This window comes from Cherax quadricarinatus, unplaced genomic scaffold (genome assembly GCF_038502225.1).
Source record: "Cherax quadricarinatus isolate ZL_2023a unplaced genomic scaffold, ASM3850222v1 Contig748, whole genome shotgun sequence".
Taxonomy (NCBI): domain Eukaryota; kingdom Metazoa; phylum Arthropoda; class Malacostraca; order Decapoda; family Parastacidae; genus Cherax; species Cherax quadricarinatus.
Window position 1 is genome coordinate 71,194 of NW_027195774.1, and position 24,436 is coordinate 95,629.

The 24,436-nt window shown below is 39.2% G+C and overlaps 1 protein-coding gene across 2 annotated transcripts in view; it reads right to left on the reverse strand.

Annotated features, from left to right (window-relative positions):
- Positions 1 to 23,762, reverse strand: part of RPA1 (replication protein A 70) — a gene marked incomplete at its 3' end in the record, with an annotated part of 93,266 nt that extends 69,504 nt beyond the window's left edge. For both annotated transcript variants that reach the window (XM_070080641.1, XM_070080640.1), the window contains 4 exon segments: positions 344 to 497; positions 9,610 to 9,798; positions 10,005 to 10,052; positions 23,606 to 23,762. In XM_070080641.1, the coding sequence (XP_069936742.1) occupies positions 344 to 497; positions 9,610 to 9,798; positions 10,005 to 10,052; positions 23,606 to 23,635 (421 nt within the window).
- Positions 23,763 to 24,436: the final 674 nt, after the last annotated feature.

A 24,436-nucleotide genomic window follows, 5' to 3' on the forward strand; every position in this document is an offset into this window, starting at 1 on the left:
GCAAACATGATGAAGTCACTGAAGCATTGTTATTAATGATCACATATTGGTGTTCGTCACCGAGGTTAAGATTATGCACGTTAGGACGTAAATTAAAGATGACAAGAAACTACATGCATACCCCTATACATGCAAAAAGCTAAATACATACATACATATACCCCCACACAAACCAAACACAAAAAATTAAACACACACACACACACACACACAAAGTAAGAACTCTTATAGAATGTCTGTTGAAAAACTTGCTATAAAACAAAAAATACATATGAGCAGTAAGGTAAATCATAAAAGATTATTAGTTAAATTGTACTTTACAATGAATGTTATAGACCCATACTAGCTGCTGCCATGGTTGGTGTGTTTCTGGAAGGCTGTGGAGGTTGTTGCTGCTCAGCTCTGCTTTTGTTGGGGTCGTAATTTACAGGGTCTCCTATTTTGCCTCCCACTTCATTACCTGGTCGATCCACCGTCAAGTCAAGGATGATGAGTACCTTAAAAATAAAAACCAACCACCGTAACTTAAGCTAGCATAATTTTTTTTTTTTTTTAACATGTCAGCCGTTTCCCACTGAGGCAAGGTGACACACAAAGAAAGAAAAACCCCAAAAGAATGAAAAAAACTTTCAACATCATTCAATACTTTCACCATCACTCATACATAATAACCGACTGCAGAGGCACTCAGATATGACAGTTTAGATGTCCCTCCAAACTGCCAATATCCCACACTCCTCCTTACAGGATTCATATTAAAAAGAGTTTATGCAATTTTCATAAAGAAAATGTGCACCAAACTACACTAACCCTTTAACTGGGGGAGGTCATAAATTGCCAGTGAGATTATAGGAGGCAAATACTGTTTAGGGGTAAACTTACTGGTCTTAATTACACAAAAAAATATTAAAATAAAACTATCCAAGCGCAACACTCCTTCAAACTCCCAAACAGCATTCAAGTGGTGGTCAATACCACGATTAATAAACCCAGGTTAGAACCACAAGGTCAAAGAAACTCTCCTTTAGGAAAATAAACATAAACAGTATATACAACATAAATCTGCCATATTCTCCCTCATTACTTCTCACAAAACCTTAGTTTACACACTTAAGTTCTTACTAGGTGATTAAAATAATGCTGTAAGTAAAAACAAGCTATTTTTTTTTTTTGTTCTCTCCTTCCTTCACACATGCTCAACTAAAACAACAGGGACAGGCACTTCTTGGGGCTTACATAAGCATGAAATAAAGTCTACTTAAATTGTGATTTCTTTTATAAAGTACACAGATATTGTAGTTTACATTTAATAAAATAATATAAGGCACGAAAGAAAGCCACTAGTATGCAATATATTTTGGGCAAATTAAACCTAATACTTATTGACTACTTCAGAACTAGACATAGATCATTAATAAGTAGGCTTTCTTATTCAGTTAACTACAATTAAATGTTCAAAAAAAAAGTGGTAGATAAATAAAGAATGGTACAATTTTAAAAATATACCTTAACATTTCAAACCGATTCAATGATCTTCAGTAAACAGGATTTCTTAAACAGTTAACTATTATATGCACAATAAGGAAGGTTTTTGTTGTATTTATGGATTTGAAAAAGGCATATGATAGGGTGGATAGGGGAGCAATATGGCAGATGTTACAAATGTATTTAATAGGTGGAAAGTTACTGAAAGCAGCTAAGAGCTTTTACAGCTACAAGTTTTTACAAGGATAGTGAGGCTCAGCTTAGAGTATGTAGGAGAAAGGGAGATTATTTCCCAATAAAAGTAAGCCTTAGACAGGGATGCATGATGTCACCATGGTTGCTCACTATATTTATAGATGGGGTTGTAAGAGAAGTGAATGTTCAGGCGTTGGGAAGAAGCGTGGGATGAAAAGAAAAAGAATCTAACACAGAGTGGAAGTTGTCACAGTTGCTTTTTGCTGATGACATTGTGCTTCGGGAGATCCTGAAGAGAAGTTGCAGAAGTTGGTGGACGAATTTGGGAGGGTATGTAAAAGAAGGAAATTAAAAAGTGAACACAGGAAAGAGCAAGGTGATGAGGATAACAAAAAATTTAGGTAATGAAAGACAGGATATCATATTGGAGGGAGAATGGAGCAAGTGAATGTTTTCAGGAATTTGGGAGTGGACTTGTAAGCAGCTATGTCTATGAAAGACGAGGTGAACCACAGAACTGATGAGGAAAACAGGAGAGTGGTGCAGTGAGGAGTCTGTGGAGACAAAGAATATTATCAAAGGAAGCAAAGAGGGCAATGTATGAAAGTATAGTGGTACCAACATTCTTATACGGGTGAGGCATGGGTGTGAATGTTGCAACAAGGAGAAGGCTGGAGGCAGTGGAGATGTCATGTCTGAGGGCAATGTGTGGTGTGAATATTATGCAGAATCTGTAGCTTGGAGACTGGACAGTGTGGGGTTTCTAGAAGTAGTATCCACAGGGCTGAAGAGGGGTTGTTGAGGTGGTTTGGACATTTAGAGAGGATGGAACAAAATAAAATGATTTGGGCGACGTATAAATGAAAATAACCCTCGAAGCTATAATCTAGGTGAAGTAGAGCTTGGTCATACAGAATGTGAAAAAGACTTGGGAGTCATGGTAAGCAGAAATCTAAAGCCAAGACAGCAGTGCCTTAATGTGCGCAACAAGGCCAACAGATTACTTGGATTTATCTCAAGAAGTATAAGTAACAGAAGTCCAAAAGTTATTTTACAGCTCTATACATCACTAGTGAGGCCTCATTTAGATTATGCTGCTCAGTTTTGGTCCCCTTACTACAGGATGGACATAGACTCATTAGAGAACATACAGAGAAGAATGACTAAAATTATTTACTGTGTAAGGAACCTCCCGTATGAAGATAGACTTAAAGCCTTAAATCTCCACTATCTGGAGAGGCGTAGAATGAGGGGAGATATCATTGAAGTGTATAAGTGGATGACGGGCATAAACAAAGGAGACATTAATAAAGTACTGAGGGTGTCGAACCAGGTAAGAACCAGGAATAATGGATTTAAGTTGGATAAATTTAGATTTAGAAAGGACATAGGTAAGTACTGGTTTTCGAACAGAGTTGTAGATGCGTGGAACAGTCTTCCCAGTGGGGTGATAGAGGCTAGGACCTTGGGTAGCTTTAAGAAGAGACTGGACAAATATATGAGTGGGAGGGGCTGGGTTTGATTGGTGTCAAGGGGTACAGGAGTTATTTCTTGAGTAGCTTTAGGTAGATGTCGTTTTGATAAGGACCTGCCTCGTATGGGCCAGTAGGCCTTCTGCAGTGTTCCTACATTCTTATGTTCTTATGTTCTATAGAGTTGGAGGAAGGGGGTAAAGGGGGTTTTGTGTGTGAGGGACTTAAACTTCCAGCAGGTGAGCATGTTAGATAGGAGAGAATGGAGGCAAATGGTTTTTGTGACTTGACATGCTGTTGGAGTGAGAGCAAATATTTATGAAAGGATTCAGGGAAACCAGTTAGCCAGACTCGAGTCCTGAAGGTGACTACACTCTGAAGGAGGGGGCGTAGATATGTTGAAGTTTTTTAACTGCAGTGTCTGCATGCCTCTGGCAAGACAGTGATGAAATGAGTGATGATAAAAGTATTTCTTCTTTTTTGGGTCACCCTGCCTTGGTGAGATACAGCCAACGTGTTAATAATAATAATAATAATAATAATAATAATAATAATAATAATAACAATAATAATAATATAGGTAGTAGGTTGGTAGACAGCAACCGCCCAGGGAGGTACTACCGTCCTGCCAAGTGAGTGTAAAATGAAAGCCTGTAATTGTTTTACATGATGGTAGGATTGCTGGTGTCTTTTTTCTGTCTCATGAACATGCAAGATTTCAGGTACGTCTTGCTACTTCTACTTACACTTAGGTCACACTACACATACATGTACAAGCACATATATACACACCCCTCTGGGTTTTCTTCTATTTTCTTTCTAGTTCTTATTCTTGTTTATTTCCTCTTATCTCCATGGGGAAGTGGAACAGAATTCTTCCTCCGTAAGCCATGCGTGTTGTAAGAGGCGACTAAAATGCCGGGAGCAAGGGGCTAGTAACCTCTTCTCCTGTATGTATTACTAAATGTAAAAGGAGAAACTTTCGTTTTTCCTTTTGGGCCACCCCGCCTCGGTGGGATACGGCTGGTGTGTTGAAAGAAAAGAAGAAAGAAAAGTATTTCTTCTTTTTTGGGTCACCCTGCCTTGGTGAGATACAGCCAACGTGTTAATAATAATAATAATAATAATAATAACAATAATAATAATATAGGTAGTAGGTTGGTAGACAGCAACCGCCCAGGGAGGTACTACCGTCCTGCCAAGTGAGTGTAAAACGAAAGCCTGTAATTGTTTTACATGATGGTAGGATTGCTGGTGTCTTTTTTCTGTCTCATAAACATGTAAGATTTCAGGTACATCTTGCTACTTCTACTTACACTTAGGTCACACTACACATACATGTACAAGCATATATATACACACACCCCTCTGGGTTTTCTTCTATTTTCTTACTAGTTCTTGTTCTTGTTTATTTCCTCTTACCTCCATGGGGAAGTGGAACAGAATTCTTCCTCCGTAAGCCATGCGTGTTGTAAGAGGCGACTAAAATGCCGGGAGCAAGGGGCTAGTAACCCCTTCTCCTGTATACATTACTAAATGTAAAAGGGGAAACTTTCGTTTTTCCTTTTGGGGCCACCGCCTCAGTGGGATACAGCCATTGTGTTGAAAGAAAGAAAGAAGAACAACAATAATAATATAGGTAGTAGGTTGGTAGACAGCAACCGCCCAGGGAGGTACTACCTTCCTGCCAAGTGAGTGTGAAACGAAAGCCTGTAATTGTTTTACATGATGGTAGGATTGCTGGTGTCTTTTGTCTGTCTCATAAATATGCAAGATTACAGGTACGTCTTGCTACTTCTACTTACACTTAGGTCACACTACACGTACATGCTTATTTATACAGGCTCATCTGAGTTTTCTTTGATTTTATTCTTAATAGTTCTTGGTCTTACTTTTCCTTTTATATCCATGGGGAAGTGGAATAAGAATCTTTCCTCCGTAAGCCATGCATATTGTAAAAGTCAACTAAAATGCCGGGAACAATGGGCTAGTAACCCCTTTTCCTGTAATAATTACTAAAAGGAATAAGAAGAAAATTGTCAAAGTGGGAAGTCTGAATGTGCATGGATGTTGTGCAAATGATAAGAAAGAGATGATTGTGGATGTTATGAATGAGAAGAAGCTGGATGTCCTGGCTTTAAGTGAAACAAAGCTGAAGGGGGTGGGAGAGTTTCAGTGGAGAGGAATAAATGGGATTAGGTCAGGGGTTTCAAATAGAGTTAGAGCTAAAGAAGGAGTAGCAATAATGTTGAAGGATAAGTTATGGCAGGAAAAGGACTACAAATGTATTAATTCAAGGCTTATGTGGAGTAAAATAAAGGTTGGATGTGAAAAGTGGGTTATAGTAAGCATCTATGCACCTGGAGAAGAGAGAAGTGTAGAGGAGAGAGAGATTTTGGGAAATGTTGAGCGAATGCGTGGGGAGTTTTGAACCAAGTGTGAGAGTAATGGAGGTTGGGGATTTCAAATGCTAAAGTGGGCAAAAATGTTGTGGAGGGAGTAGTAGGTAAATTTGGGGTGCCAGGGGTAAATGAAAATGGGAAGCCTTTAATTGAGCTATGTGTAGAAAGAGGTTTGGTAATAAGTAATACATATTTTATGAAGAGGATAAATAAATATACAAGGTATGATATAGCACGTAATGAAAGTAGTTTGTTAGATTATGAATTGGTGGATAAAAGGTTGATGGGTAGTCCCCAGGATGTACAAGCTTATAGAGGGGCAACTGATATATCGGATCATTATTTAGTTGTAGCTACAGTTAAAGTAAGAGGTAGATGGGAAAAAGAGGAAAATGGCAACAAGAAGCAAGAGGGAGGTGAAAGTGTATAAACTAAGGGAGGAGGAAGTTCGGGTGAGATATAAGCAACTAGTGGCAGAAAGGTGGGCTGGTGCAAGTATGAGTAGGGGGAAGGGGGTTGAAGAGGATTGGAATAGTTTTAAAAATGCAGTATTAGAATGTGAGGCAGAAGTTTGTGGTTATTGGAGAGTGGGTGGAGGAGGAATGAGGAGTGATTGGTGGAATGATGAAGTAAAGGGTGTGACAAAAGAGAAAAAGTTAGTTTATGAGAGGTTTTTACAAAGTGGAAGTGTTATAAGAAGGGTCGAGTATATGGAGAGTAAAAGAAAGGTGAAGAGAATGGTAAGAGAGAGCAAAAGGAGAGCAGATGATAGAGTGGGAGAGGCATGACAAGAAATTTTAATAAAAATAAGAAAAAATTTTGAAGCGAGTTAAACAAGTTAAGAAAGTCTAGAGAACGAATGGATTTGTCAGTTAAAAACAAAGTAGGGGAGTTAGTAGATGGGAAGATGGAGGTTTTGGATAGATGGCGAGAATATTTTGAGTAATTTTTAAATGTCGACGAAGAAAGGGAAGCGGTAATTTCATGCACTGGCCAGGGAGGTATACCATCTTTTAGGAGTGAAGAAGAACAGGATATGAGTGTGGGGGAGGTGCGTGAGGCATTACGCAGAATGAAAGGGGGTAAAGCAGCTGGAACTGATGGGATTATGACAAATGTTAAAAGCAGGGGGGGACAATGTTGGAGTGGTTGGTATTTTTGTTTAATAAATGTATGAAAGAGGGGAAGGTACCTAGGGATTGGCGGAGAGCATGCATAGTCCCTTTATATAAAGGGAAGAGGGACAAGAGAGATTGTAAAAATTATAGAGGAATAAGTTTACTGAGTATACCAGGAGGGGTTTGGGATATTGGCAGTTTGGAGGGATATGTTGTGTATCTTTATATGTGTATGCTTCTAGACTGTTGTATTCTGAGCACCTCTGCAAAAACAGTGATAATGTGCGAGTGTGGTGAAAGTGTTGAATGATGATGAAAGTATTTTCTTTTTGGGGATTTTCTTTCTTTTTTGGGTCACCCTGCCTCGGTGGGAGACGGCCGACTTGTTGAAAAAAAAAAAAACAGGAAAAAGTGTACGGTAGGGTTATAATTGAAAGAATTAGAGGTATGACAACTTAGGATTGCAGATGAGCAAGGAGGTTTCAGAGTGGGTGGGGGATGTGTAGATCAAGTGTTTACATTGAGGCATATATGTGAACAGTATTTAGATAAAGGTAGGGAAGTTTTTATTGCATTTATGGATTTAGAAAAGGCATATAATAGAGTGGATATGGGAGCAATGTGACAGATGTTGCAAGTATATGGAATAGGTGGTAAGTTAGTAAATGCTGTAAAGAGTTTTATGAGGATAGTGAGGCTCAGGTTAGGGTGTGTAGAAGAGAGGGAGAATACTTCCCAGTAAAAGTAGGTCTTAGACAGGGATGTGTAATGTCACCATGGTTGTTTAATATATTTATAGATGGGGTTGTTAAAGAAGTAAATGCTAGGGCGTTCGGGAGAGGGGTGGGATTAAATTATGGGGAATCAAATACAAAATGGGAATTGACACAGTTGCTTTTTGCTGATGATACTGTGCTCATGGGAGATTCTAAAGAAAAATTGCAAAGGTTAGTGGATGAGTTTGGGAGTGTGTGTAAAGGTAGAAAGTTGAAACTGAACATAGAAAAGAGTAAGGTGATGAGGGTATCAAATTATTTAGATAAAGAAAAACTGGATATCAAATTGGGGAGGAGGAGGAGTATGGAAGAAGTGAATGTTTTCAGATACTTGGGAGTTGATGTGTCGGCGGATGGATTTATGAAGGATGAGGTTAATCATAGAATTGATGAGGGAAAAAAGGTGAGTGGTGCGTTGAGGTATATGTGGAGACAAAAAACGTTATCTATGGAGGCAAAGAAGGGAATGTTTGAAAGTATAGTAGTACCAACACTCTATATGGGTGTGAAGCTTGGGTTGTGAATGCAGCAGCGAGGAGGCGGTTGCAGGCAGTGGAGATGTCCTGTCTAAGGCCAATATGTGGTGTAAATATTATGCAGAAAATTCGGAGTGTGGAAATTAAGAGAAGGTGTGGAGTTAATAAAAGTATTAGTCAGAGGGCAGAAGAGGGGTTGTTGAGGTGGTTTGGTCATTTAGAGAGAATGGATCAAAGTAGAATGACATGGAGAGCGTATATATCTGTAGTGGAAGGAAGGCAGGGTAGAGGTTGCCCTCGAAAAGGTTGGAGGGAGGGGGTAAAGGAGGTTTTGTGGGTGAGGGGCTTGGACTTCCAGCAAGCGTGCGTGAGCGTGCTAGATAGGAGTGAATGGAGACAGATGGTATTTTGGACATGACGATCTGTTGGAGTGTGAGCAGGGTAATATTTAGTGAAGGGATTCAGAGAAAACTGTTATTTTTATATAGCCGGACTTGAGTCCTGGAAATGGGAAGTACAATGCCTGCACTCTAAAGGAGGGGTTCAGGATATTAGCAGTTTGGAGGGATATGTTGTGTATCTTTATAGGTATATGCTTATAAGCTGTTGTGTTCTGAGCACCTCTGCAAAAACAGTGATTATGTGTGAGTGAGGTGAAAGTGTTGAATGATGATGAAAGTATTTTCTTTTTGGGGATTTTCTTTCTTTTTTGGGTCACCCTGCCTCGGTGGGAGATGGCCGACTTGTTAAAAAAAAAAAAATAAAAAAAAAAAAAAATAATAATAATAATAGGTAGCTAATGTACAAGTGGTACAATTCTAAAAGTATGATTTATTTCAAACTGCTTCAATGTCTTCAGTTTTGAGGAGTGATTCAATAGAGATAGTGAAGATACAGGTGGTTACTTACAATAAAAATATTATGGAACAAGATGAGTAATTTATTTTCTACAGGAGTTGGAGGAAGACTGCAAAAAGAACAGGGACAGAACTGGATGAGCTGGTTTTGTTTCCCACAGCATAATGCTGGTTTAGTTACATTGGGAAGACAAGGTGCTTTTTAACAATAGCAGTAAATCAATTGGCAGACAGGAGGCCGTTTGATGCATCAGGCAATGAATTCCAAATCTTGGGGTATTTTATGCCACTGAGCTTTGGCACAGGTTGAGTTGGAGATGGGGGATATTAAAGAAGGTTATGTTTTACATTATGCCTGTGTTCTGTTGCAGCTATCAAGGAAAAGTTTTAAGAGGGTTTATGGGAGAGTTTATTGTTCTTTAGTATATATATATATAGCAGGTATACAGTAATACAAGTGCATATTTTGTGTACTAAGTTAGTTCAAGCTTTTGAAGAGTGGGGTTAGGGGGGGGTGTTGCTGTCTGGCACTGGAATGGGTGACAGATCGTACAGAGGCTCTTTGTTGGGTTATTAATGGTTTTAGGTGATTTGGTGTAGTAGATCCCAAAACACAAATACCTTAAGAGAGGCAAGGGTAGATTAGACAGTAGTATAATGTAAGAAGTGTTTGAAGTACACTATATCACTAACAATAAATAATAAATGTAAATCCTAACTTCTGCAGTCCATTCTCTCATTAAAATGGCATTTATAGTTAACTTTAAATGATTCACCAAAAGCATTCTTAAAATTTAATCATGTACAATACAGTATATGCAATCTTACCTTCTTATTATCTTGAACAGTATTACAAATGTAACGTTTCAGTGTGATTATGCAGTTATTGGAGATCTCACCAGAGCCAACCATGCTATTGAGCTGTGTGGCTAACATAGCAAAGCTGCTTGTCCAGTGGCCATCTGACAACAGTAGGCGGTAGCGCTCTTGAGCACCACTAGGAATGCGCTTCATGGACTGCATGAAATTTATATTATGATAATAGGATATTAATAAAATACGTAAATATTTATATTTGATTTGTCTTACGTATATGTATCATCAAATTCCAAAAAACATATCTAAAAGTAGTCGAGACTTCAAAAATTTCACCAATATTGCACAATTAAAATTACATACTGCATTACCAAATACAGTGTCATTACTAACAAAAAATTACATACCAATATCTGAAGAACTGGATTCTCTGGATGAGCCCCCTCAACAATATCCTGAAAATATATTTCTAATGAATATTAAAGCTAAACTTGAAGTCAAAATGAAAATGCAGCACCATATTGAGCTGGTGTTAGGAGTGGTGTTATGTGGGTTGTGGGCTGTCAGTGTCCTAGGAGACCCCCAGTTCAATACACAACTAGAAATGATAAGCATTTTATGCCAACAGACAGCCAAGTGGCAAGAGTTATGGATGCTGTCAGACCAGCTGGGGGTTGCATCCTCTGCCGGAAAAAATTATACTGTACTTTTCTTTTTACACAAATCAGTTTTACAGGCTAAGAGTTGTTATCCACTTTATGAATTATGATAAGTAAGGTTATTCAGGTATAGTTGCACATAAATATTTGCATAAAAATTATACACAGCAGCATATGTATAGATTGCCTAGGATAACCCTCAAAAAATTCAAAATGACTTATTTCCATTGGGATCTTTGGTACAAACTGAAAATTTCTATGTTGGCTGATATGAAGAAAGGAGGCGATATACATACAGTACAGTGGACCCTAAGTTATCGTAATTAATAAGTTCCACAGAATGTAACTAAAGCCGAATTTGACGATTTCCGAATTCATTTTCCCCATAAGAAATAACAAATCCAATTAATCCATTCCAGACACCCAAAAGTATTAAGAAAAATATTTTTTTACATGAAATATACATTTACCTACACAGAAAACAATGAGACATGAATAAAACAATAATAACACGACTTTCCTTTATTGAAGACTCTTCTTAGTGTATTGAAGACAGGAGGAGGGGAGAGAATGGAGAAATTACTGTTTGGAAGGGGAATCCCCTTCCATAAAGACTTCAGGTACCAAGTCCTTTTCCAGGGTTACTTCCCTTCTTTGTTTTTTAATGCCACTAGGACCAGCTTGAGTCACTGGACCCCTGTCGCTCAAAAAAGTGTTCCAAAGAGGTCTGTTTCTGGTGTATGTTAGGAATTGTAGTGGCAGTAGGGGAGTGTGCTGGGAGACAGGACAAAATAGTCCTTCAATATCAACCCTATGGCTTATTTATTTAGCACAATCCATCTAATATGACAATATTAATAACAAAGAAGCATGGCATATACTCTAGAATGAATAAAATATGTCATTAAGTATATGACAAGTGTTGTTGTGTTGCTTGCTGTTGGGTGTACAAAGGCCACTGAAAGATAAGCCTTACATAGTGGTGGTGATGGTGGCGGTGTTAGTCAGTAGCCCTATATACCTCCAACAACATTGGAGGAGTCGGTTTCGTGCTGTCCTTTTTCTATTGATAAATCTCTTAACTTACTTGCTACACTGTTAGTGCTACACTTTATTGTTGGCTGGCGCTATAGCCTTTATCGACTCCTGCTGCTTTAGTATCATACATATCGCAGAATCACTGAAGAAGGCACATTCTCCCCTCTCTCTCAGCCCTTTACCAAAGGGCTGGCTGGCACTAGGAACTTTCTTTGGGCCCATGGTACAAGCGGCAGGACTCTATGTTGCCGTCACGTGAGCATCCAGTGCCAACTTCTCGGCCTCATATCTTGGTAAGTACTGATCCTAAACATTTTTTTTTATCCTATAACACTTAGAAAAATGTGCTCTATTTTTTCAATAAAAAAAAAACATTTTTTTTATTTTTCAAAATATTCGGGTCACTGGGGGTAGTGAACGTATATATACATTTGGACCATTTATGGGTTAACAGTTGCAAGCACTAAAACGAATGGAAATAATACGAAATGCATCGCATGAACGTGAGGGATTGTGCTCACTGGCCGATAAACAATGGCACACTGAGTGTCGGGCTGCTGTTGCCGTGCAGACGCATTCGAGATGAATGACTATTACTGAGCTCAATGATGATCAAGCCAATATTTTGAAGAAGAAAAAAAGTTACGATTTCTGAACATTATGAAATACACCTACCATCCGACTTATGACCGAGTTCGGTTCCAAGAAACCGGTCGTAAGTCGAAATGGTCGTAAGTCGAACTTTACTACTGAATATCAACAAAACATTTTTGTAATGACTTTATTTTATTGTTTTATTTTGGTATTTCATGTTTTACTTTACCTTTTATGTTGTTAATACTGTACTTTATACTGTAAGGTTTCGGATAAACACTGTGTACAACACAAATAGTTGTTTATTTCCCAGAAATTTGGCATAAAAAACACGGTTGTAAGTCGAGTGGTCATAAGTCGAGCAGGTCGTAAGTCGGATGGTAGGTGTACAATGACTACAATATCCAGGGGTCCACTGTACGTATATATCACAAGGCTTACACAGGAAAAAGGCCAGGGAACTACCTGACCTAATTGAGACTGCTTATCTTATTTTCCTTTTCTGCTTACAATGAGCAATTTTCTCTCCCAAACATTGGCAGGAAAGGCTCTTATATGCCATAAGATGTCAGTCTCTCCTAAAGCCCCAACAACTTACTGTATTACACACCCTAACTTATCACAACTGCCTCAAAGTTTTGCAGAGTTTAGCCAACTCAGAGCTTGTCAGCCCAATAGTATTTCCAAACTGTATGCTTGACAAACCAAATTAAATGTCACTTTTGCATATACAGTACTATGTAATATTTTATATACAGTACATAACAGCTAACCTAAATAAATTAGTTGTGTTCTGGTCAAAGTAAGAGCCAAGAAAGTTATCTCTACATGCAATAAGCCTAGCCTGATCTACCTCGAAAGGAAAACTTCTAATGTAGTTAATTATCAACACTGAAGACTTGAGGCCAATAAAGGAGACATTTACAAGTTATAACATGGAAACTTGTTTATTAAATCAGACAACAATAGATGACTGTTCTTCAGCAGTATAAATTGTATAATATTACGTTGATTTCATATTACTGTTTTGTTGAGCAAATGGTAAAAACTGTAACTTAACAAAAGCCACTAACCCAACCTAATATAACATATCTTAATCTGACACCACCATCGGTAGATATGCCGCTTTTGTTTTTTATGTTTGTCCAGGTGTATGACAATACTAAGCGTTGACTTCCAAGACTTGCTACCCAACCAAAATTAATGTAATAAAGTATTTTTCCTTATATCTCCAAAAAGAGCATTTATGAAGCAATACTTTTTCCATAGTGTATTATTATTATAATCAAAACAAAGTACTAAACCCACAAGGGTCATACAGCGCTGTCCAGTGTATAAACGTTAAATGTACGTACTGTAAAACGTAAACTATTACCTAAGTTCCGCTGAGTTGTATACCTGGGGTATACCAGGAGAGGGTTTCGGGGGTCAACGCCCTCGCGGTCCGGTCTGTGACCAGGCCTCATGGTGGCTCAGGGCCTGATCAACCAGGCTGTTACTGTTGGCCACACAATCAGATGTACGAACCACAGCCCGGCTGGTCAGGTACCGACTTCAGGTGCCTGTCCAGTGCCTGTTTGAAGACAGTCAGGGGTCTATTGGTAATCCCCCTTATGTATGCTGAGAGGCAGTTGAACAGTCTTGGGTCCCTGTCACTTACTGTGTTGTCTCTTATCGTGCTAGTGGCACCCCTGCTTTTCTTCGGGGGAATGTTGCATCTCCTGCCGAGTCTTTATTGCTTTCATAGGGAGTGATTTTCGTGTGCAAGTTTGATACTAATCCCTCTAGGATTTTTCAAGTGTATATAATCATGTATCTCTCCCATCTGCAATCTAGGCAGTACAGGTTGAGGAACTTTAAGTATTCCCAATAACTGAGGTGTTTTATTGCAGTTATGTGTGCCATAAAAGTTCTCTGTATATTTTCTAGGTCAGCAATTTCACCTGCCTTGAAAGGTGCTGTTAGAGTGCAGCAATATTCCAGCCTAGATAGAACAAGTGACTTTAAGACTGTCATCATGGGCTTGGCACCCTTAGTTTTGAAGGTTCTCATTATCCATCCTGTAACTTTTCTAACAGATGTGACCGATACAATGTTATAGTCTTTGAACATAAGAACATAAGAACGAAGGAACACTGCAGAAGGCCTACTGGCCCATGCGAGGCAGGTCCAAGTCTCCTACCGGCTTAAGCCAATGCACCCAACCTAGTCAGGTAAGGTCACATTGACTTAAGGGAGGAACACGGCAACCGACCTGGTAGCACAAGCTATCAGGTCTAACTCACACCCACCCACATCCACTCATGTATTTATCCAACCTATTTTTAAAGCTACACAACGTTCTGGCCTCTATAACGGTACTTGGGAGTTTGTTCCACTCATCCACAACTCTATTACCAAACCAGTACTTTCCTATATCCTTCCTGAATCTGAATTTTTCCAACTTAAAACCATTGCTGCGAGTCCTGTCTAGGCTAGATATTTTCAGCACACTATTTACATCCCCTTTATTTATTCCTGTCTTCCATTTATACACCTCAATCATATCCCCCCTAATTCTACGTCTTTCTAGAGAGTGCAGATTCAGGGCCCTTAGTCTATCCTCATAGGGAAGGTTTGTGATACATGGGATCAACTTTGTCATCCTCCTTTGTACATTTTCCAGAGAATTTATATCCATTCTGTAATAAGGTGACCAAAACTGTGCAGCATAATCTAAATGAGGCCTAACCAACGATGTATAGAGTTGAAGAACAACCTGAGGACTCCTATTATTTATGCTTCTTGATATGAAGCCAAGGATTCTATTAGCTTTATTGCGAACACTTATGCACTGTTGTCTTGGTTTCAGATTACTGCTAACCAGAACTCCTAAATCTTTTTCGCAATCCGTAATATTAAGATCTACATTATTTAGTTTATATGTGGCATGGTTATTGTCCTGTCCAACATTTAGAACTTTGCATTTGTCTATATTAAACTGCATCTGCCACTTCTCCGACCACTGCATCAGTCTATTCAAATCTTCCTGGAGTGCTCGAATGTCCTCGTCAGAATGAATTCGACGGCCTATTTTGGTGTCATCGGCAAACTTGCCGATGTCGCTCTTTATGCCCTCATCTATGTCGTTTATGTAGATTGTGAACAGCAGGGGGCCCAACACTGACCCCTGTGGAACACCGCTCGTGACACTTCCCCACTCTGATTTCTCCCCATTTATGCAAACTCTCTGCTGCCTATTTGTCAACCATGCCTCAATCCAGGAAAAAATTTCTCCTCCTATTCCATGTGCTTTAATTTTCCTCAATAGTCTCTGATGTGGGACCCTGTCAAAAGCCTTACTGAAGTCCATATACACAATATCATATTCATTACCATGATCTACCTCCTCAAATACCTTAGTGAAAAAAGTTAATAAATTCGTAAGGCAGGAACGCCCCTTTGTAAAACCATGCTGAGATTCGTTGATTAATTTATGCTTTTCAAGGTGGCTACGAACTGCCTCGGCAATTATTGATTCCATAAATTTTCCCACTATGGAGGTTAGGCTTATTGGTCTATAGTTCGAAGCTAAGGACCTGTCACCTGTTTTGAAAATAGGTATCACATTTGCCATTTTCCACTTATCTGGCACCATGCCAGTTTGTAGTGATATGTTGAAAAGATTAGCCAAAGGTGTGCTAAGCTCCTCTTTACATTCCTTTAGAACCCTTGCATACAGTTCATCAGGGCCTGGGGATTTGTTAGGTTTTAATTTATCTATTTGCCTAAGGACCATGTCACTTGTGACCCTAATAGTACACAGTTTATTATCGTCCTGTTCTACATAATTTATCATTACTGGAATATCGCTGGTATCCTCCTGTGTAAAAACTGAGAGGAAGTATGTGTTAAAAATTCTACACATTTCCTTATCACTGTCAGTGAGCTGACCCGAGGAACTTTTGAGTGGGCCTATCTTGTCCCTGATCTTACTTCTGTATACCTGAAAGAATCCTTTTGGGTTAGTCTTCGATTCTCTTGCAACTTTAACCTCATAATCTCTTTTTGCTTTTCTAATTCCCATTTTTATTTCTCTCTTTAACTGAATATATCGATTTCTCAATTGCCCCTCTCCTCTTTTGATTTGCCTATATATGCCTCTCTTTTGACCAATCAGATATTTTAATCTATTGTTCATCCATTTAGGATCATTTTTGTTTGATCTGATTTCCCTATTTGGAACATAATTTGACTGAGCAGCTAGAACTATGCCCTGGAAAACATCATATCGGCAACCATCACCACCTACCTGACCCTTAGTCAGGTCATTCCAGTTCAGCCTACCTAAGTAATTTTTCAGTCCTATGAAATCAGCCAAGCGAAAGTCAGGGACGGAGACTTGATTGCCATTATTAGGGGAATTCCATGATATATTAAAACTGAGTGATTTGTGATCACTTTCCCCAAGCTCATCATTAACCTCAAGATTATTAATTAGTGTTTCCCTACTGGCAAGAACCAAGTCAAGGAGGTTATTTCCCCTAGTTGGCTCTGTCACAAACTGTTTTAAAAAACAATCCTGGATCGTATCAAGAAAGTCACCTGACTCTAAATTTCCTGTCAAATTGCTCCAGTCAATCTGTCTATAGTTGAAATCTCCCATTAGCACAACATTTTCGTATGTAGATGCCTTACGAATTTCGTCCCATAGAAGTTTACTGCACTCCCTATCAAGATTTGGGGCCCTGTAAATCACACCCAAAATTAGTTTTTCTCGGCCCTCGAGAAGCTGTAACCAAACAGATTCAGTGGCTGACGCTTCTAATTTAATATCTTGTCTAACACAACAATTTAAATTGTCTCTGACATACATCGCTACTCCACCACCTTTCCTGTTGACCCTGTCAGTGTGGAATAATTTATAGCCTTGTATGTGACATTCAGAGGGCATCTCTCTATCTTTCAGATTGAGCCAGGTCTCTGTTATAGCAATAATATCTATGTCTCCTGCACTTGCAATTAATCTTAGCTCATCTATCTTATTTCTTACACTCCTGCTATTAGTATAGTAAACCTTAAGGGAGCTAGTCCCTTGCTGCCCTCTGCTGTCCCCCTTTGTTTGCTGACCTGATCTATTGTCTTTATTTATAACTTCATGCTGAATGCCTTTTATACATTTACTGTTTCCAACCCAAGTGTTGCAACCTGCTTGTTTCCCACACACACCCATACCTCTATCTTCCATCAGTTTAAAATCATAGGCATTTCACCAATGGCCTTCTCAATCGAGTCTGCAAGTGCTACCACCCCTGCCCCCGAGAGATGTACCCCATCCCTTGCATACATATCATGTTTGCCATAAAAGTTGTTCCAGTTGTCAATGAATGGGATTGCAAGTTCCTTGCAGTATCTGTCTAGCCAGCAATTTACACCAATTGCCCTAGACAACCATTCATTTCCTACTCCCCTTCTAGACAAGATGCTACATATGATTGGGATCCCTCCCTTAGACTTAATGAAATCTATAGCTGACCTGTACTTATCTAGCAGCTCTTCTCTCCTACCCTTCCCAATATCATTTCCACCAGCACTGAGACAGATAATGGGCTTGCTCCCATTACCTGACATGATATTATCCAGCCTGTTGACAATGTCCCCAACACCAGCTCCAGGGAAGCACACTCTATCTCTCATCTTCTTATTCCTATTACAAAAAGCACGGTCAATGTATCTTACCTGAGAGTCACCAACCACAAGAATGCGCTTACCTCCATTAGCAGGGGCAGTAGTACCCTTACCTTCACTGGCCACTGAAGTACATTCATCCTGAAGAACAGAGAAGCGATTTCCTACCTTCAGATCTTCACTCTTAACTTTCCTTACTCTGATGCGCCTTCCATTACTGTGAACTACTCGCCACTTGTAGCAGGTGCTGGGCTGCACCTCACTGCTGGTAGCCGTTGCTGCCTCCCCAACTACAGCCTCCTCACAGCGAGAGACAGACTGCACCTCGCTGCTAGAAGCCTCATTCCCCACAACTCCAGCCACCTCACACTCTCTCCCAGACCCATTGAGGTGGACCTTCAGCCTCCTAATCTCCTCCTGGAGAAGCAAGACCTCCTCCTTCAACTCTCCAACCTCAATTTTTAAAACACTGCAGAAGCAAGCCATGCTTTGTAACCGTCCACACTAATCCCCAAGGCAGCTCAGGGTCTGTGACCTCACGTGACGACTGACCACTGAGTACTGACGACTGACCACTGACATGATCTTCTGACATGATCACACTCAGGTCTTTTACATTAGTTTTTCGCTCTAGTGTGTGGTTGGAATTTGTTTTATACTCCAATGTAGTTTTAATTTCCTCACATTTTCCATATCGGAGTAATTAAAATTTCTCATCGTTGAACTTCATATTGTTTTTTGCGGCCCATTTAAAGATTTTGTCGAGATCTGTCTGGAATCCTGCAGTGTCTTCAGTGGAGGACGATCATGCCAATTCGGGCGTCACCTGCCCAGTGGCTTGTATCCCTGTCTATGTCAGATATGAGGATGAGGAATAGGATGGGAGTGAGTACTGTGCCTTGTGGAACAGAGCTTTTCACCGTAGCCACCTCAGACTTTACTGTTGACTACTACTCTTTGTGCTCAATTTAAGAAATTATAGATCCATCTACCAATTTTTCCTGTTATTCCTTTATCACGCATTCTCTGCGCTATTACACCATGGTCACACTTGTCAGAGGCTTTTACAAGTCTGTGTATATTACATCTGCATTCTGTCTGTCTTCTAGAGCATCCACAACCTTGTCATAGTGGTCCAGTTGTTGGGACAGACAGGAGAGACCTGCTCTAAACCCATGCTGCCCTGGGTTGTGTAATTGATAGGTATCTAGATGGGTGGCAGTCTTGCTTCTTAGAACGTTTCAAAGATTTTTATGATATGGCACATTAGCCCTATCGGTCTGTGGTTCTTTGCTATTGCTGTACTGCCACCTTTGTAGAGTGGGGCTATGTCTGTTGTTTTTAGCAGCTGTGGGATGACCAATGTCCATGCTCCCTCTCCATAGGATGTTAAAAGCACGTGATAGGGGCTTCTTGCAGTTCTTGACAAACACGAAGCTCCACGAGTCTGGACCTGGGGCAGAGTGCACAGGCATGTCATTTATCGCCTTTTCGAAGTCATTTGGCATCAGGATAATATCAGATAGGTTTGTGTCTACCAAATAATGTCTCTCTCTCATAAAAAAATTAATTTAGGTCTTCGACTCTCAGTCTGGTTAGCGAGTTGGTAAAAACCCGAGTCATACCAGGACTTGAGTAGCTCACTCATTTCCTTGCTGTCATTTGTGCAGGATCCATCTTGTCTAAGTAGGGGCCTAATACTGGATGTTGTTCTCGACTTTGATATGGCATTAAGAAAAGAAATACTTTGGGTTTCTTTTGATTTCATTTATGGCTTTTAGTTTTTCCACGTTTCTCAACTCCTGTAAGATTCCTTTAGGTTCAGTTTGATATTTGCTATTTCTCTGACCAGTGCCTCCCTACGTATTAAAACCATTTACACCACTGGAACAGCAAGTCAAACTCTGACTGGCCTGCCAATGACTGACTTTTTTGGGTTATTCTGCCAGATAATTTACACGTTACTATGTATGATAATTGTACTTGTGGACCTGTACCTATATAAACTTACCAGATACATTTTACCTCCCATAAAAATAACTATTTATCCACTCTCAGAAAAAAAAATAGCACAAGAAATTATTGGCAGGCTATGGGTAAGTAAGGGTAGACTGCCAGTGTTATATTATCATAAACAAAAAGAAGCGCTAAACCCACTAGTCATACAGCGCTGTGCCTGTTATAGAAATGAAAATGAAATATTACTTCGTTGTTGGCTCTAAACTCAATATTAGGCCAAGACAAATTCTTGGGTCCATGGGACATTAGTAAGTTTATTCAGATTAACACAAACATAGCTACATAATTATTATACATAGCAGCATATATGTAGAGAACCTGGGATAACACATTCTACCACCGTTATGATTCACCTTGAAACTTTTTATTATTATTTTTTTTATTATCACACTGGCCGATTCCCACCAAGGCAGGGTGGCCCGAAAAAGAAAAACTTTCACCATCATTCACTCCATCACTGTCTTGCCAGAAGGGTGCTTTACACTACAGTTTTTAAACTGCAACATTAACACCCCTCCTTCAGAGTGCAGGCACTGTACTTCCCATCTCCAGGACTCAAGTCCGGCCTGCCGGTTTCCCTGAATCCCTTCATAAATGTTACTTTGCTCACACTCCAACAGCACGTCAAGTATTAAAAACCATTTGTCTCCATTCACTCCTATCAAACACGTTCATGCATGCCTGCTGGAAGTCCAAGCCCCTCGCACACAAAACCTCCTTTACCCCCTCCCTCCAACCTTTCCTAGGCCGACCCCTACCCTGCCTTCCTTCCACTACAGACTGATACACTCTTGAAGTCATTCTGTTTCGCTCCATTCTCTCTACATGTCCGAACCGCCTCAACAACCCTTCCTCAGCCCTCTGGACAACAGTTTTGGTAATCCCGCACCTCCTCCTAACTTCCAAACTACGAATTCTCTGCATTATATTCACACCACACATTGCCCTCAGACATGACATCTCCACTGCCTCCAGCCTTCTCCTCGCTGCAACATTCATCACCCACGCTTCACACCCATATAAGAGCGTTGGTAAAACTATACTCTCATACATTCCCCTCTTTGCCTCCAAGGACAAAGTTCTTTGTCTCCACAGACTCCTAAGTGCACCACTCACTCTTTTTCCCTCATCAATTCTATGATTCACCTCATCTTTCATAGACCCATCCGCTGACACGTCCACTCCCAAATATCTGAATACGTTCACCTCCTCCATACTCTCTCCCTCCAATCTGATATTCAATCTTTCATCACCTAATCTTTTTGTTATCCTCATAACCTTACTCTTTCCTGTATTCACCTTTAATTTTCTTCTTTTGCACACCCTACCAAATTCATCAACCAATCTCTGCAACTTCTCTTCAGAATCTCCCAAGAGCACAGTGTCATCAGCAAAGAGCAGCTGTGACAACTCCCACTTTGTGTGTGATTCTTTATCTTTTAACTCCACTCCTCTTGCCAAGACCCTCGCATTTACTTCTCTTACAACCCCATCTATAAATATATTAAACAACCACGGTGACATCACACATCCTTGTCTAAGGCCTACTTTTACTGGGAAAAAATTTCCCTCTTTCCTACATACTCTAACTTAAGCCTCACTATCCTCGTAAAAACTCTTCACTGCTTTCAGTAACCTACCTCCTACACCATACACTTGCAACATCTGCCACATTGCTCCCCTATCCACCCTGTCATACGCCTTTTCCAAATCCATAAATGCCACAAAGACCTCTTTAGCCTTATCTAAATACTGTTCACTTATATGTTTCACTGTAAACACCTGGTCCACACACCCCCTACCTTTCCTAAAGCCTCCTTGTTCATCTGCTATCCTATTCTCCGTCTTACTCTTAATTCTTTCAATTATAACTCTACCATACACTTTACCAGGTACACTCAACAGAATTATCCCCCTATAATTTTTGCACTCTCTTTTATCCCCTTTGCCTTTATAGAAAGGAACTATGCATGCTCTCTGCCAATCCCTAGGTACCTTACCCTCTTCCATACATTTATTAAATAATTGCACCAACCACTCCAAAACTATATCCCCACCTGCTTTTAACATTTCTATCTTTATCCCATCAATCCCGGCTGCCTTACCCCCTTTCATTTTACCTACTGCCTCACGAACTTCCCCCACACTCACAACTGGCTCTTCCTCACTCCTACAAGATGTTATTCCTCCTTGCCCTATACACGAAATCACAGCTTCCCTATCTTCATCAACATTTAACAATTCCTCAAAATACTCCCTCCATCTTCCCAATACCTCTAACTCTCCATTTAATAACTCTCCTCTCCTATTTTTAACTGACAAATCCATTTGTTCTCTAGGCTTTCTTAACTTGTTAATCTCACTCCAAAACTTTTTCTTATTTTCAACAAAATTTGTTGATAACATCTCACCCACTCTCTCATTTGCTCTCTTTTTACATTGCTTCACCACTCTCTTAACCTCTCTCTTTTTCTCCATATACTCTTCCCTCCTTGCATCACTTCTACTTTGTAAAAACTTCTCATATGCTAACTTTTTCTCCCTTACTACTCTCTTTACATCATCATTCCACCAATCGCTCCTCTTCCCTCCTGCACCCACTTTCCTGTAACCACAAACTTCTGCTGAACACTCTAACACTACATTTTTAATCCTACCCCATACCTCTTCGACCCCATTGCCTATGCTCTCATTAGCCCATCTATCCTCCAATAGCCGTTTATATCTTACCCTAACTGCCTCCTCTTTTAGTTTATAAACCTTCACCTCTCTCTTCCCTGATGCTTCTATTCTCCTTGTATCCCATCTACCTTTTACTCTCAGTGTAGCTACAACTAGAAAGTGATCTGATATATCTGTGGCCCCTCTATAAACATGTACACATCCTGAAGTCTACTCAGCAGTCTTTTATCTACCAATACATAATCCAACAAACTACTGTCATTTCGCCCTACATCATATCTTGTATACTTATTTATCCTCTTTTTCTTAAAATATATATTACCTATAACTAAACCCCTTTCTATACAAAGTTCAATCAAAGGGCTCCCATTATCATTTACACCTGGCACCCCAAACTTACCTACCACACCCTCTCTAAAAGTTTCTCCTACTTTAGCATTCAGGTCCCCTACCACAATTACTCTCTCACCTGGTTCAAAGGTTCCTATACATTCACTTAACATCTCCCAAAATCTCTCTCTCTCCTTGTTCTATATAAATACCAAAGTAACTTCAAATCTCGTGCATTTTATTTCTAGCAGCTGAACATGCAAGTACAACATCAAAACATAAAAATGCTGGACTGCATAAAATCTTTTGGTAATTTTGCCGAGTATCATAAGTAAGTTTATTCAGGTATACACAAATACATTTACATAGAATTATCATACATAGCAGCATATGTGTAAAGAACCTGGGATAACCCAAAAAAGTCAGACAGAGTGACTTATTTCCATTGGGATCCTTTTACCTTATTATTATAATATAAAGGTTATAATATTTTCTTATTATTCTATAATGAAGATAACATCTTATTATCATACTTAAAAGACTATCTACTACACGAGGGTCATTAAGACTATCTACAATACGACGGTCATTACAAGGAATAAGGTAAAATTTACACGTATGTTAGCTAAAAAATAGAAAATCATTCCCCTCCCTTTCTGTAGCTACATTCATCAGACACCTTTTGTCACTCTTCTTGAACTGGTTCATGCTATGACTGGCTTTGACATGTGTGGGTAGTCTGTTCCATTCCTTTATTGCTGTACAATAAAAGGTGTTTGACGCCTGGCCACTGACTGTGGGTACTACAAAGTTGTGCTCTCTCCCCCTAGTACTATGATTGCTTTGGTTCCCAACCTTGACAAAATTGACAGCAAGATATTCTGGACACTGTTTGTGAGCAATTTTATAAACATGATTTAGCTTCAGTTGTTTAACTCTGTCTTCAACATTCAGCAGGTTTATTTATTAAGACAGCTTGTTCTCACTTAGTTAACAACTTCAGAAGAGTAGGAACTCACTGCAATAATTCCTGTGCTTAACTCAGCCATTGTTGCTGCTAGATTTATCAATTCTGTAAAGTAAAAGTTGTTTTGTTTTGACACCACGACTCTGCTGCTGCTTTGGCGCGAGATATCCAGCAGGAGGCGACCACACGCTGCGTCATATTACTTAGCCATCACACAAACACATCAAGTCATTCACATTTTAAAACGATAATCTATATTCGTCAATATTAATAATTTACGTCATTAAGAAAAGTATCTTATAGAGGAAAGGTTTGAGATTTTTAATGAACCAATCAAGTTTGGGTGAGGGGCTTATGTTAAACTTATTATTTGGATAAGAGTTTACGGACTAATAAAAATAATTATCTTCCATATTAATATTTTTTTTAATAATTTTATGTCTGTCATTATGCATAAATTATTTCAAGTATACTTTAGTGTGATTCACAAATCCCAAGGTCAATAACTTACCAATATACTGAAATAATTAAATCAGATTATGTAATTTTGTTCTTTGTGTATTTTTTGTACCTCTGTTTGTATGCTTAAAAATAAATCGTATACTATCACCCCTTTTTTATAAAAAAATATTTCCATTTATACATTATATGCATTTTAGAGAAAGAATATCGCTTGTGTAAATAATACAGACAACCTCAATAGAAATGCAAAATATTTAACGTCTTAATTTTTTCATTGTGCTATAGTTTACTTACTATAGGTTAAAAACGTGTTTTAAATGCAACAACAACACAATAATAGCAATAATCCATTAAAGCAGCTTTTTATTTAAAGTCAATAAAAATTATATATTATTCGAAGCCGAGGCTATACGCAGCAACT